At 44.3% G+C, this 15,399-nt stretch overlaps 1 protein-coding gene across 1 annotated transcript; it reads left to right on the top strand.

The window, feature by feature from the left end:
* The first annotated feature begins 437 nt into the window (after positions 1 to 437).
* Positions 438 to 12,403, top strand: LOC126518180 (phospholipid-transporting ATPase ABCA3-like). The gene is made up of 3 exons (XM_050168024.2): positions 438 to 794; positions 4,519 to 4,706; positions 12,226 to 12,403. Exons 1-3 carry the CDS (start codon positions 438 to 440, stop codon positions 12,401 to 12,403), a joined length of 723 nt encoding a protein of 240 aa, XP_050023981.2.
* Positions 12,404 to 15,399: the final 2,996 nt, after the last annotated feature.

Below are 15,399 nucleotides of genomic sequence, written 5' to 3'. Positions count from 1 at the left end.
ATTAAATTCAACAAGACAAATCAGTGAGAAATATTGCTTTAAAGAGAAAATATTTCAATAAAAGTGCACAGCGCAAACTTCGTTCTGACCAGATGCCAAAAGGCAAAATCTAAGCCGTATATTCCTCTCTTTAGTAAAATATAAACAACCCATAGCATCCTCTCAAGTGTTATTTTTATGAGCTACAATCGAAGTTTCTGCTCAAACCGAAAATCAGCTCTGCCCGTTCAGCGCCCTCATTGAGATAGCCCTTTGCAGCGCTGCTTCTCGATGGCTGGTGTTAGTTGCACGAGTTGTCGTTCTATGCAATCGCTTGTAAAAGTTGATCTTTTACAGCTGACTTCCTCGGGTTGGACTGCACCGGCGGTCTAATGCAATTCACTTACAACGGGATAGGCTTTGAGCTATCAGCCGTACTAGCCGAAGGCTTGCTCTTGATGGCGCTCATGATCTTCCTGATGTCCGGCTACTTGCTTTCGGGACACGCCCTCGCGAGCGAGGAAGTGCCCGGCGAACAAGACGTGGAGGAGGAGAAGAGGAGAGTAAAAGCTGCGCGCCAGAAGGACGGGCTCGCAGGCTACTCGCTCCTAGCCTGGAATCTGCACAAGTGGTTTGGCACCCTGCACGCAGTCCGTGGCATATACATGGCGCTCCGGCCCTCTGAGTGTTTCGGCCTCCTCGGCGTGAATGGGGCCGGCAAAACCACCACGTTTCAGATGCTGGCCGGACTGATCAGTGTCTCGGACGGGGACGCTGTCACCTCGGTGGCGAAACTCAGTGGAAACATCCGCCAGGTGAGTGGGGCCCTCTGCTCTTTATTGCCACGGCGTGATGAACAGCGGTGTAGAGCAACGGAATGTCGCCGAAGCCACCATTCCGACAAGTGGGCATGCCTTAATCAGTGCTGGGCCGTATCGAAGATGCATGTATCTTAGATAGACTTTGCGTATCTTGTATTTGTACCCCGATACATCTGGCAAGACGTGTATCAGTATTTCTATTTCCGATACATGGAAGAATATATCCTTTGTCTTAAGATACCAGATATTTCTATTGCAACATCACTGTAATAAACATTAAACGTTGGTACATGGATTTGTCTCACCTTCATGCCTGTGGCATCGGACCTTCTTGCGAATTCGTTTATTACGCATTATCTACCTTCTTTGTCCTAAATTTCAGAGATGTCAACATTTTTGAAAGTTCAGAAGCTCTGCAAACACACACAGTAGACACTAATTACATCGGCTAAGCCTGTAGGAGTAGGCAAAGCGAAACACACCAAGCGTCTCAATGCGTTGATTTGCCTGCAAGCAATTCATAAGGCGTAACGGTCTCAGTATGGGGCTTCTGTGCTACAGGTCCTGTGCTCACACTGTGCCGTTGGACGACGTTAATAATGTTTCTCGAATGCTCAATCACACACCACTTTGTCAAAAAGCATGAGCTTGCGAATTCACGAAGCCGTTTGAAGCCAGAAGCACAAAGTTTAGCCAAGCTCTTGTACTAACCGTAGCTCCTATGCTGTCTGAACCGCCCCGATGGCAGCTCCTGTAGACAAAGCAACAGAGTCCCACAATTAATTATTGTGTTAATACCTATGAATAATTCTAAAGGCAAGCACATTTTTTATATTTCTACCAGAGCCCTAAAACAAGGGCAGGTGGTGAAGAGAGCGCCTCCCTATTGGTAGAGGCGCAGACTCCACCAACAGGGACTCCACCGGCAGGGACGAAACGGCATTACGCAGTCGGGTAAGGCCGTTTTGCGCTGCCTTTCAAGAGGAACTAGCGCTTTGAGGAAAAGGTTTGAACGTGAGCTCCCTTCCCTACACCCACATTCCATCATTCTCCGAAACGTACCCAGACAAAAGGGCAACAGGGGCTTGCCAATGAATATAGCCCATGCAGGGGCATAACCAGCGGCCGAGTGTCGTATCGCGCACATTGACCGACATTCACCGCGGAGCGGCTTCCACGCAGTCTCGATAGACGTTGCCTCGCCTAATCGTCAGCGTCTGAGGCGCCGCAGATGGCTGTTTGGCCGGAACGACACTTGCAATGAGATAGAGTTCAAATCAGGTCCGTGTGCTGTGGTGTGGTTCGGTGCACCGTTGCGAACAAGCACTATACCCATTTTAATATTGCGGTTAGTATCATCTCCAACCAATCTGCTTTGCCGGTAGCCCTTTCATGCTTTACATCTACTCTTGATTACGGAAGAGCCATATTTCTTTGTGTCCTCTACAGGACGATGGCCTCTCCCTGCGATTTCCAATTACTCCTGTCGTGAGCTAGCTGATTTGAACTTGCACCTGCAAATTTTTTTCTTTCATTATCCCACCTAACTTTCTGTCGCTCTCGTCTACGCTTCCGTCCCCGTGGTAGGAAGATACGCCGTGAACCGTCGTGTAACTCTAATGGTCCGCCGACTATCTAGTCTATGCAGAACATATAGCCTGCCGAGCTCCATTCATTTCTTTTAGCATCAACTAGACAATCGACTTTGCCCATTTGCTTACTGATCAACACCGCTCTCTTCGCTGTTATTTTGGTCCTTAATGTGTTCTCGAACTTCTTTGTAAACCTCCGAGCTTCTTTCCCATGTGTTAGCAATAGTATGATGCAATCATTTTACATTTTTCTTTGCAAAGAGAGCAATAGGCTCCCAGTCATGATTTTGCATTGCCTTCCGTTTTCACTACAACCCAGTTCCGTTCTTCTGTAAATATCCTCCTCATGAACGGGGTCCTTTATGGCTAGTTGACCTAGATCAACGTAATGCTCTACAGTCTCTAGAGGCTGACTGGCTATCCTAAATTCTTGTTCTCTTGTCAGTCTATAGAAAGTTGCCTTTGTCTACAACATCATAAAGTTTAACCCCGCTCTTACACTTTCTCGGTGGAGGTCTTCAATCATTTACCGAAATAGTCGCAAGGGTTGCTGATTAGGACAATATCATGTGCAAGCCGAAGACTGCTAAGATATTCAGCGTTCATCGTCAGTCCTAAGCCTTCCTACCCTAATAGCTTGGACACTTCTAAGCATGCAGTGAACAACATTGGAGAGATTGTGTCTCCTTGCCTGACCCCTTCGTCGATAGTTAATTTACCTCCTCTGATAGGACATTTACCTTTTAACAAGGTGAATCACGTGACGCCAAATGTGATGTGGCTATCATCCGAACTTAACTTCTTAGCCGCCGTTGTTGCCACACACTCAACCGAAACGGCTGAATCTCAACTAAAATAAAACAATATGACGCCTTTGCGCCACGTCGCGTCCGCATCTCGCGCAGGAGCAGCTCCAACTGCTCTATATTACTCTAGCTGTAGCCATACTGCTCCTGCTCTGCCATTAGTGCTCCTGCTCCGGTTCGCCCATTGGAACGCAGGTACTCTGGACCGAACACTGTCGGGACGCTTTTGAATGCTCCTGTTTGCCCCCATTGAAATGCGCCATTAATCATTCTAAAGAAAATCCTTCGACCGGACTAGCCGCTTCGTTGCGAAACCCTAAGGGTCCCGAATTTTTCCATCCTTTCCACAATGCAATTCAGTAGTTTAGATTGAGGAGTAAAATGACTGACACTCATCTAAATATCCCTGCGGTATTCGAACTCGAAAGCAAAATGTCATCTCTAATTGATTGCATACGTTCATGATGCGTAATGTCTTACATTGCCCGTGTCCGTCACGAGTCTAGCTTAATCCACCTTAATCCACCTTGCTCTAATTTAAAGTTAGTCACCTAACTTTAACTTGTTCCAAATTTATATATGTATTACTACCGAGGTCGTACAAGACGCTGAGATGGTGTCACTGATGATGGTGATCACCACTCGCTGCGGACAACGCCGACTTCTATTCCTCATGGACCATTTAATGCCTTCGCATTAATAATGCACGCCTTTTGAAGGGAGTTCCGCGAACGTTTCCGTGCGGCCGGGAAGGGCCTGCGAAAGCGTGGTCGATGTAAAATGCAAGAGCAGTGCAACGTGCCTCCAAGCCCGAATTTCATTAGAAACGCAATTATCGCTTATTTTAAAATAGAAGTTACCTTGCGTACAACTCATTCCAGTCGACAAGAGCTTACATATTGGCCAGTGTTTGTTTTTCACGTCGCATTATACGTGCTCGATATTGAAGCACAGACAGGAGTTTCAGCTACAGCGCCAGCGAAAGCAGGCGCCGTAGTGTGACAAGACAACATACGTGGGCACCGTCACTAAGCACTTCAACAGCAAGCCACGACCGCGCTAGGACGCAGCATCAAGCGCCGCAACTACTCCTGAGTTCGAGCGAGGCCGTGAATAAGCAGAAACCCTACTGCTTCCGAACGGTGTGAAAATTTGCTTAGGTTATGACGTATTGGTTGTCAGATTTGCCTACATCTGTGATTGATTTTTCTTCCATTTACATTTTTCTATTCTTTTTATTGATATTATTCACTCCCCTCTGTAATGCTCTTCACCTAGTGGATTATATATATTTTTTTCTTTATTTCACGTTCACCGCAGTGGCAGTCCCAGATCAGCTACTGCTTCCAGCTCGGAGGCCTACTGGACAATATGAATGCGTATGAGTACCTGTATCTGGTCGGTCGGCTGCGAGGCATCCCTGAAAACGAATTAAAGCCCATAGTGGACAGCATCTTATCCGTCGTCGATCTCACAGAGCACGCCTCAAAGCAGTGCGGCGTGTACAGGTTCGCAGATTTACATTCATGCGTTAACATTCTTAGTTCTTAGCCTACTTCAAGCACTTTCGCTGGACAATGTATGTATGTACCTCATGTGTTTGTTTATAAGCATGTTTCTTTGTATCTAATCGTCTTCCTCCCTAGCTGGGTCACTGGGAAGCCGGTTTGACTCACGGCTAGCGCGTTGGACGGCGAAGGTTAGCGAACAAGGTTCGAAGCCAACAATCAAACCAGCTTGAGTCATTGAGCATGTGGCAATGCGTACCTACGTGCAGCTCTTCAACAGAACTCTTTGATACCAATTTGGGTCTCTTGGTATATGCCAGTAGGTGGGCTGTTCTTAAAATAATGTCTTTGAAGCCAACTTGGGTAAATAGGTATGCGGCACTGGCAATGCGCCGCTCTACAATGAGGAAAATGATCCATTAAGTTTTTCTGATGTTGAGTGAAATCAAACAGAGGTCACAAGGGTTCATTGATGACATAAATTGTACACATTGGCAAGTTGATCCGTAAGCTCCCTGCCTATGTGCCGCTTTCAATGAACGACTTTCGCCCCAACACTTTATCAAGCTGCGACATGAATGTCCTGGGTGCATTCCGCTCTTAATGAACCTCTCGCCAATTCGCCAGCATAGGGCCCGTGTTTTCCAGCGTATGCGTGCACCTGCCAACAAAGCATTTCGGGCCCGATGCGCAGGCTTCGCGTTAGATGGCTCCAGGTGTTTTGAGGGAAGGCCGAAACAGGTGTCCCGCTGCCGTACATACTTCATGCATAATTCCTTTCGATGGTGGCAATATGTTTAGTCACTGTATTGATTCAATGCTAACGCATGACCGTCGTCAGTCATAGTGAGATGGGTTCTGCCGCTACTTTTTTCAGCGAGGTTGTCTATGCCTGGGTTCATGGGATTTCTGAGTGGCGTAACCTCGAAGGCAAACTATCATCATTAATGGCTTTTACCATAGTAAGGCAACGGCTGTGCGCATTCAGCAAAGTGAATTTTATTTATTTATTTGATACTGTCAACCCCGTTTTTGAGGTCATTACTGGGAGATTGATGTGCGAAGAATACGTGATACATAATTTTCTTTCTATGTAACATACAAATTCACTGGCGCTCTTGGTAGTCAACAGCAAGAACGAGAAAAAAAAAGGAGCGAAGAACAGTAGTTATACAAAGAAAAGTCAACAAAAATGCTGGTAGCAAAAATTTAGTATAAGTCCTCGCAAAAGAAAGTATCTAACGCATTTTCGAATTCGGCAGAGCCCTCGCTCCTCACAACTGCATTAGGCAATCTGTTCCACATTTTAATCGTGTAAGGAAAAAAGGAGAAATGAAAAGCATCAGTACGTGTTAAATAAGGTTGAATAGCTCTGCTTTTGTTTAGACGATCGCATCTCCTTCATGGAGGTTGTAGATGTAGATTCTTGTTTGTTTTTGTTCGCCCACTCGTGATCTTAAAAAAACATTTAGCCTATGCTTACATCTGCGTTCCTTCCTTCAGGGGCTCTAGTTCAGAAGATTTCAACAAGGCTGTGACAGATTCCATGCGTCGGTATTTACCGCATATGAAGCGGACTGCCAATCTTTGCTTTCTTTCTATTTTTGCTTTCAAGACTTTCTGATGAGGGGACCACACAACACAAGCGTACTCAAAGACTGGTCGTACAAATGTTTTGTAGGCTGTTAATTTCACGTCCCGTGTAGCACATTCCAGTTTTCTCTTTAACAAGTATAGTTTTTGGTTTGGCTTGGAACATATCAATGTGTGAGTGCCATTGCAATGTGTGCATAATACTGACGCCTAAGTATTTGAAAGATGCTGCATTATTCAGAGGATGGTTTCCGATGTGGTATATGAAGGAAAGTTCACTCCTACTTGAGAGAATATGCGTAAATGTTGTTTTGCTATAGTTTATTTCGATGTCCCATTTTAAACACCACTCGTCTAATGCTTATGAATGTCTATTGAGATTAATTTGGTCACATTCGCAACCTAGTGGGGAATAAATAAAAAATCATCGGCAAAGAGTTTCATTTTAACAGGCGGTTCAACTAGTGCACCCATATTATTAACAAACTACAAAAACACTATTCGTCCCAAAACGGAATCTTCGGGAACCCTAGAGTACACACGCAATGGATTTGAAATGCAATCCTCAATCTTTACAGACTGTTGGCGCCTAGATAAATAGGCTTCTATCCAATGAATTACTTCTTTACCTATTCCTATTTTATCGAGTTTAAAAAGCAATTTACGGTGAGAAACTTTATCGGAAACTTTCCTAAAATTAACACTTATTACGTCAATTTGTAGGTGTGCATCCATATTCAAGTAGAAATCATGGAGCGTTTCTATTAACTGTGTCACCGTAGAAAGACCGCTCCTAAATCCATGTTGGATTGTGGAAAGTAACTCGTTAGCGTGAAGAAAACTAATAATATGCTTTGCAATAAATGTTCTATGGCCTTGCAGCAAACTGACGTCAAGGATATAGGTCGGTAATTGTTTACTTGCGTACGGTTGCCATCCTTCAAAACAGGGATTACTATTGCATTGCGCCAGTCTTGTGGAAGTCAATGAGATTCAATTGACTTTGCAAATATTATCTCCGAGTAGAAGGAAACCCATTCGGCATATGGTTTCGAAAATTCTGTTGGTAGACCATCCGGTCCGCTTCCCTTCTTCGCGTCTACTTGAGGCAGCAATTGATAAACCCCTTCAAGGATGATAGTAACTGGTTTCATTGCGGTCCTCATGTCGCCGTTCATATATTCGCCTATCTTATCACCTTTGTCTGTTGTATAAACAGACTGAAAGAAGCGATTGAAAGTATCAGCTAAGTCTTTCACTCGTGTCAGGACTTTTCCTTTATGTTCGACCTGTTCATTTTTTCCTTTGTTTCACTCAAGTAACGCCAAAATTTGTGTGGTGAACTTTTGAGACAGTTGGCAAGCGTGTCATCAAAGAACTGTTTTTTGGATTTCACAAGAGCTTCTTTCATATCAATTTTTGTAGCTGCAACTTCCATCGCTCTCACTTTCCGTTTTCGTAGTCTTTTATTTTCCGTTTCATATGGATAATGCTGCATGTTATGCAGGGGTTTCGTTTGCGCGTTTTCTTAAGACGAGTTGGAACAAAGCGCTCGACGCAAGCTATGATGCTACTTTTAAATCTTTGCCACAGTTGCTCCACAGACTCGCACGTCAATGCCTGCTCGAAGTAACTAAACTGTAATTCTAAAAAATCGATGATAGCGGTGTCATATGCATTTTTAAAGTCTTACTTTTACCGGAAGAAACGGTCTCCCTACACTGCACACACTGGTCTGTATGTTTAAAGACAACACTTTATGGTCTGATATGCCCTCCAGTATATCTAATGCATAATCTATTATGTTGTGCGATAGGAAAGAAAGATCCAATAATGACTTTGACTTCTCTGTAACTCTAGTTGGTTCTTGCACAATTTGTTCCAAGCCGTGAGGAAATTTTATTTCCAAGAGCATTTCTGAGCGAACTGTTTCTGTCTCGCCGGGCAATAACCTTTGCCAATCGAACAGATCATGCATTCTTTGGAATCACGCATACAACACAAACACAACATATAGCGTACAACACACAACAAACATACATACAACGTACAAGATAAAGAACAAGCTCAAAAGAAGCATCCGAACCACAGAATTCATAAGGCCCTCCTTCGCCTACACGCAATCGAAGCACGCAGTGCTTCCCGCATACGTTTCCAGGGAAGATTTCTGTTGAGCGAATTGCCGGGCGACGGCAGCTTGCGACTTGGGGAGTGACGTCCCTAGCCTATTACTGCAAAATAGCATTACTACCATTACTCTAAAGTCATAAAACATTGCTTACCTCTCTCAGCATTTCTTGTGGTGGTTTTCAACAGTTTCGCTAGACATCCACTATTTCGCATCGCTGGGATGGCGGGTCATTTTTTTTTCTTTAGGCTGCAGGTTCTACACTAAGCAATTTTAAACATATCCGATACCACTGTGGTCAGTGCGACCGTCTGTCTACCAAGTGTACGATGTCACATGGACGTGAGTGGAAAATCTCATGGGTGGCCATGGGAAAATATCGTTTTACAGCGAAGCTGTGTATGGCTAGGATTCCGCGAATACTTCTTGACGTAATGTCGACAGAAAATCTTCGTCATCGATGGCTGATAATCCAAAATGCAATGGATCATACCCCAATAAGGCAGAGGCTGCAAGCACTCAGCGAAGTGAAGAAAACAACGCATATACCTTCATTAGAGGATGCTCAAAACAAGCATCCCAACCATATAATTGATGGCAAAGCGCTCCTGTTCCTACATAGTGGCTACGGTGTTGTGCTGCTAAGCATTAGGTCGTGAAATTGAATCCCGACCACAGCTGCCGCATTTCGATGGGGGCGAAATGATAAAACGCGAGCGTACTTAGATTTAGGTGTACGTTCAAGGAACCTACTTGGTCACGGTGCCTCATAATCAGATCGTGGTTTTCGCACCTAAACCCCATAGTTATTTTGCACCTAGAAGCACTGCGAAGCAGGTAGCGCACCCCGCACACGCTACCCAGTAACGCTTACTGCTGCGCAAGCTGCCGCGGCGACGGCAGCTTGACTGTAGCATACGAAGAAAGGTGTGACGTAGCTACACTTTCATACGTAAAAGATGAACCCGCCTAGCAACTGATTTGTGTTGTGATAGTGCAATGTGAAGGCGATATGGAGTAGGGCTCTTGAAGAGCAGCATGCATACGAAGCACGGTTCGGTCACTCTTTCTCGTGCTCTCTTTGCAAATGTACAAAGTAGCGGCCCAAGCTAAATCACAGGCCGTCAAAACGTTTCAGAATTCAAATTAGGTAAAGCGCATGTGAATGTCGCCTAGTGAATAATTTCAACCTAGGACAAAATGAGCCATCGTTCCAGGTGCCGTGTGCAGCTTCGCTGTCCAACCAATTTCCTATCGCAGATTGGATTTCCCATCGTGGATACTTCTCCAACTACCCCGGTCATGTAATAATTGTGGCCATGTTGTCCCTGCAAACTTCTTAATCTCATCCGCCCACCTAACTTTCTGCCGCCCCCTGCTACGCTTCCCTTCCCGTGGAATCTAGTCCGTAACCCTTAATGACCATCGGTTATCTTCCCTCCTCATTACATGTCCTGCCCATGCCCAATTCTTTTTTTTTATTTCAACTAAGACGTCATTAACTCGCGTTTCTTCCCTCACCCAATCTGCTCTTATTCCTTAACGTTACACCCACCATTCTTCTTTCCATAACAGGTGCGTCGTCCTCAATTTCAGAAAAACCCTTTTCGTTAGCCTCCAGGTTTCTGCCCCGTACGTGAGTACTGGTAGGACACGGCTGTTACACACTTTTCTCTTGAAAGATAATGGCAACCTGCTGTTCATGACCTGAGAATGCCTGCCAAACACACCCCAGCCCATTCTTATTCTTCTGATTATTTGAGTCTCATGATCCGGATCCGCGGTCACTACCTGCCCTAAGTAGATGTATTCCCTTACCACTTTAAGTGCCTCGGTACCTATTGTAAAGTGCTGTTCTCTTCCCAGCCTGTTAAAGATTACTTTAGCTTTCTGCAGATTAATTTTTAGAACCACCCATCTGCTTTGCCTCTCCAGGTCAGTGAGCATGAATTGCAATTGGTCCCCTGAGTTACTAAGCAGGGCAATATCATCAGCGAATCGCAAGTTGCTAAGGTATTCTCCATTAACTCTTATCCCCAATTCTTCCCAATCCAGCACTTGGTGCCCTTTTATGGCCAGGAATCTTGCAGGAGCGATGTCCAAATTATTCCGTGTGTGCAGCCACTGGCTCTCGCATAAAGATGAATGATTCGCAGGAGCTCGGCATTCCCCTCTCACTTTCTTTCTAAATAATTTCAAAAATTTCAAATAGTGAATCCTCGAGTCGAGCATAAATGCAAAAGTCATTGCAACTCAGCTTTTCAATTAGAATTGAGAAAATTTCAAATTTTCGCACACTCCTAATTACTGCTCAACGCTTTGCTGTCTTCTTTAAAATATTGGGCGAACACATCACCGTGCCACGTGGGACTACCGCCAGTTAACTAAAAAGTGACGGCCACAACCCGGCTCAATATACTTGGGCAGTGGCAGAATACTATCAGGGTAACCAGTACAGCAATTTAAGAAGAGGTGAACAATACAAAGCCTGTCGACATAGGCAAAAACAAAGTGAGTGTTCTATAGCTTTGAACGCAATATTTCAACGTAGCTTTCAACGCAAGAAATACATCGGGTTTCTGTGTTTGTTTGTTGCATTGAAGGTTACTATGGATTACACAAGCCCAGCGTATTAATTTAGATTGAAGCTGATTATGCGGACCCTGTGTCATCTTTGTCAGACTTCGCTAAAATTCCGAAGATTGTGCAATGCCGGGTCGACCCGCCCTTGCAAGAAAAAAAAGCACTTATAGAACCACAAAATAAAATCCCTTGTAAAGCGTAGTCACCACGTGAAGCACGCTAACGCGAAAAGGACATGATATAATGGCGCAACAGAACATTTACGCTATAGACTGCTTGCGAAATCTGACTTGCAAGGTGTAACACTCGATGTAACTAACACCGCTTCGCTTTTCGACCATGTTCACGGACTGGGAAGATCGGTGATGTTTTTTTACGCTGGTTTCGATACATAAAGGTTCATATTTAAGGACGCTGTAACACAAAGCTATAGCAGCGTTTTCGGTATGCTCGAGCAAGATTCCTCTTGTTTATACTTCAGCAAAGCAGCTAATTTATAATGACTTTAATTCAAGTGTTTCACTCAGTTTACTCTCCGTGACTATAAATAATGCTGAACATGCTGGTCCAGTTCTTGTTGATGATGTTTGGACTTCCTTGGGCTAGGGCGGTAGAGGGAAATATGCAATTGTTTTAACACGTCGGTTTGAAAATGGTATACAAGTCTGTTTAAAACCTTCCTGTTCGAATGAACCAACTTTGCCAGCGGCGTTCGGTTGTTACGGACGCTGTGATTTCTTTTAAATTGCCTCTTTTAACAAAATTGATAAAGCGTGACTACCAAATGGCGCCATTGTCTATCAATTGATTTCTAAAACGAAAATTCGGCCACTCAAGGGACCATAAGAGCGAAGCCGTTGCAGAGTGCTTCAGTGTTATTCACGAAAATATACTATTTCTGACTGCGATTTAGTATATACAGTTTTTCGTGACTGTTACGTTTGGCGTAATTATTTCACCGAGGCCAAGCTTAGTTGGGGCCCCGCAGACCTCTTCCCTAGTCTGCGGTAGATAGGCACCCCCTCTTGACAAAAACGAGCTGATATGACTACTCGCAACAGCGTCTCCTCGTGAACTCGCTCTCTGTATTTTTTATTAGTAACCGCACCGCAGTAGGCTCCGCAATATTTAACGCCCCTCTCGCAGTCAGCAACATCCGCAAACGTTGCTTTGCTGACGTGAGTGAGCACTTCCCCCCCCCTCCCCTACTTCCAGCGGAGGCAACCGCCGAAAGTTGTCCATCGGTGTCGCTCTGCTGGGACTGCAGCCGTTCGTGTTTCTGGACGAGCCGTACGCGGGGGTGGACGTCGTATCGCGGAACAAGATCTTCCGAGCCGTCGCAGAGATCAAGAAACGCTCGACAACGACCTTCGTACTTACGTCACACAAGTGAGTGCTGTCAACACGCAGCAGAAGTCGTCAGACAACGAAGCGAGAGAGCAGAATTCGAAGGCTCGATTTGTTAGACAGAACGAAGCGGAGCCAGTCCAGAATCAAGTCCCAGTATAAGCATAGATAAACCGGCGCTTCTTTTTTAACACATGCTTGTCAAGTTCTTCCTGCAGCAATTGTAATGTTCTGGTGTAGATATCCGATCGACATCCAGAAAACGGAAGAATATGCAACACAACGTTATCAGTGGGCAGCGCCAACCGGACGACAGACGTTAAGTCAACAACTCGCCCAGCTTGCTGCAATAATTCAATAAAACGAAACTTTTTTTACATATGTGAACGGCAACACTGATAATTACATAACTTGTCAACTTTGTGAAGGAGATGAATGTCGCTCTCCCTGAAATTTGACAAAATTCCATACGTCAAATCAAGCAGAGATTAAACTTCTGTGGTTCAACATTGGGGCCTGCTACATAACGCATATGAACTGCCTTAAGTGGCACAAAAGTAGTCTTCAAATACTATGTCGCGGTATTTTGTGCCAATAAGATAGGTATTTAGGAGGTACGAAGAACCAGATGCTCTTTACAACACACTTAGTTTTTGCGAGTTCAAGAGAAAAAGCTTGCAATTTTTGCAAAAAATACGTGTTATTGTTTTCTTTACATTCATTTGACTCTCTCTGTTCCGCTTTGCGTAGCAGGATGTTCCATTCATTGAAAAATATTTCACCGCCGAAAGTTAATGCAAATGTAGAAAGAATAATGAAGCGGTAAATTAATTAAAGGAGGGAAAATATAAAATGCCTCATGTAGGATCCCATTCCACATTCTCCACATGACGCGAGCAATGCTATACCAATTAGGCAACCGTGACGGCTCTTTCATCTTCCAATTTCTCGGTTGTTTTTATTGTGACAGCAATTTTATGGAGACTACTACTACAGTCAGAAGCTCGAATCCTTGCGTTCTAGTAATTATTTTTTCTCAAGGTGTGAAACTCGAATTCGCCTCCCCGAGTACACAACATCTCCAGGCTTGGAGTGGTGCCTAGCACCGGCCAAAATTACGAGGGCAAGTGGGGCTATACTAATCCAGTTACAATAAAATTAGGAAGACGCACTAAGCTTCAACAAGACACTCCCTCACAAGAACAGGAATTGGCCTCCCTGGTACAGTATTTGGCCACTCCATCCCAAATGGCTCATTTGCTTATCCAATGGCCCTCAGTCCCCAGCAGCTGCGAAGCAACTGACCAAGGCGGCGGGCTGACCTGTAACGCAGCAAAGGGTGCTAAGAATCTCTGGGCCCGGACAGGCGGTGAACAAAAACTGACCCTTGCAACCTTTAACACCCGAACCCTCTCAAACAAAGCTAGCATAGCAGGACTCTTTGGGGAAATATCAGGTATTGTTTGGGATATCATTGGCCATAGTGAGGTTAGAATAACTGGTGAGGCTTATACAGTGCTGACAAATGGCCACGTCCTCTGTTATAGAGGACTACCATATAAAAAGCAGTTCGGAGTTGGATTTCTAATCCATAAGGACATAGCGGGCAGCATTAACGAATTTTACAACATTAATTAGAGGGTAGCAGTAGTCGTACTAAAGCTGAATAGGATGTATAGATTAAATGCAGTACAAACCTACGCTCCAAACTCCAGTCAAGACGATGAACAAATAGAAGAGTTTTATGAAGGTGTCGAATCAGCAACGCGAAAAGTGAAAATTCAGTATACTGTAGTCATGGGTGACTTCTATGCAAAAGTGAGGGAAAAGCAGGCTGTTGAGAAAGCAATTGGCAACTATGACGTGGATTCTAGGAACACTCGATGAAAGATGTTGGTAGAATTTGGGAAAAGAAATAAGCTGCGACTAATGAACGGCCTCTTCAGGAATCGTTGGAACAAATCGTAGACCTGGAAAAGCCCTAATGGCGAAACGCGAAATAAAATTGATTTCATATTTCCTGTTGATCCCAGCATAGTGCAGGCTGTAGAACTGTTCGGTAGGGTAAAGTACAGTGATCATAGTTAGTGAGGGCTAGGATTCACCTCAATTTGATGAGAGAAAGTGTAAAATTCGTCAAGAAGAAACAGGCCAACCTAGACGTAGTACGGGTAAAAGCAAACCAATTATGGTTGGCGCTTGCAAACAAATATGCAGCCTTAGAACAGAGATGAAGATGACATAGAGCCAATGAATGAGACCGTAACTAGGCTGGCTTCAAAAGGAGCAACTGAAGTGGGACGTAAGGAACCAAGGCAACTAGTAGATAAGCTCTTCCAAGAAACAAACGACCTAATTAAAAACGACAAAGATTGAAAGCTTCCAGCTCAAGAAGTCAGATAGAATTCACGGGACTGTCCAAACTAATCAGCAAGGAGAAAATAAGGGATATTCAGAAATTATAACGTGACAAAGACTGAGGAAGCAGTAAAAATTTACGCAGCCAGTAAACAGTAAGAAGAAAGGTAGGCATTGGACGAACCAATATGTATGCACTGAAGGATAGGCAGGGTAATATCATCAGCAACCTCGAAGATATAGTAAAAGCAGCCATGATGCTTCCATTTGAAGTAGTATTGAATAGGTTACAGAGGCTCCATCTATAACTAGCGAAGAAGTTATAAGGGCCTTGCAAGAAACAGGGAAAAGCGGCACGAGAAGATCGACTACCAGTCGATTTCATCAAATATGGTGGAAACCTAATGCTTAAGAATCTAGGGGCCCTTTATACGGACTGCCTGTCGACTTCAAGTGTCCCAGACAACTGGAAGAATGAAAACGTTATACTAATCCACATAAAAGGAGACGTTAAAGAACTGAAAAATTATAGGCCCATTAGCTTACTCCCAGTATTATATAAAATATTTACAAGAACAATCTTCCATAGAGTAAGGGCAACACTGGACTTTAGACAACCAAGGGAACAGACTGGCTTCAGGAAGGAACACTTTACAATAGATCACATCCGTGTCATCAATCAGG

Source organism: Dermacentor andersoni, chromosome 11, assembly GCF_023375885.2.
Source record: "Dermacentor andersoni chromosome 11, qqDerAnde1_hic_scaffold, whole genome shotgun sequence".
NCBI lineage: Eukaryota > Metazoa > Arthropoda > Arachnida > Ixodida > Ixodidae > Dermacentor > Dermacentor andersoni.
This window is presented reverse-complemented; position numbering and strand designations above follow the sequence as displayed.

Bases quoted from the DNA above. Each gene is read 5' to 3' on its own strand.
- LOC126518180 (XM_050168024.2), top strand. From the start codon at position 438: ATGGCGCTCATGATCTTCCTGATGTCCGGCTACTTGCTTTCGGGACAC. The intron at 795-4,518 runs GTGAGTGGGGCC...CGTTCACCGCAG, and splicing joins TCAGTGGAAACATCCGCCAG to TGGCAGTCCCAGATCAGCTA. The intron at 4,707-12,225 runs GTTCGCAGATTT...CCCTACTTCCAG, and splicing joins AAGCAGTGCGGCGTGTACAG to CGGAGGCAACCGCCGAAAGT.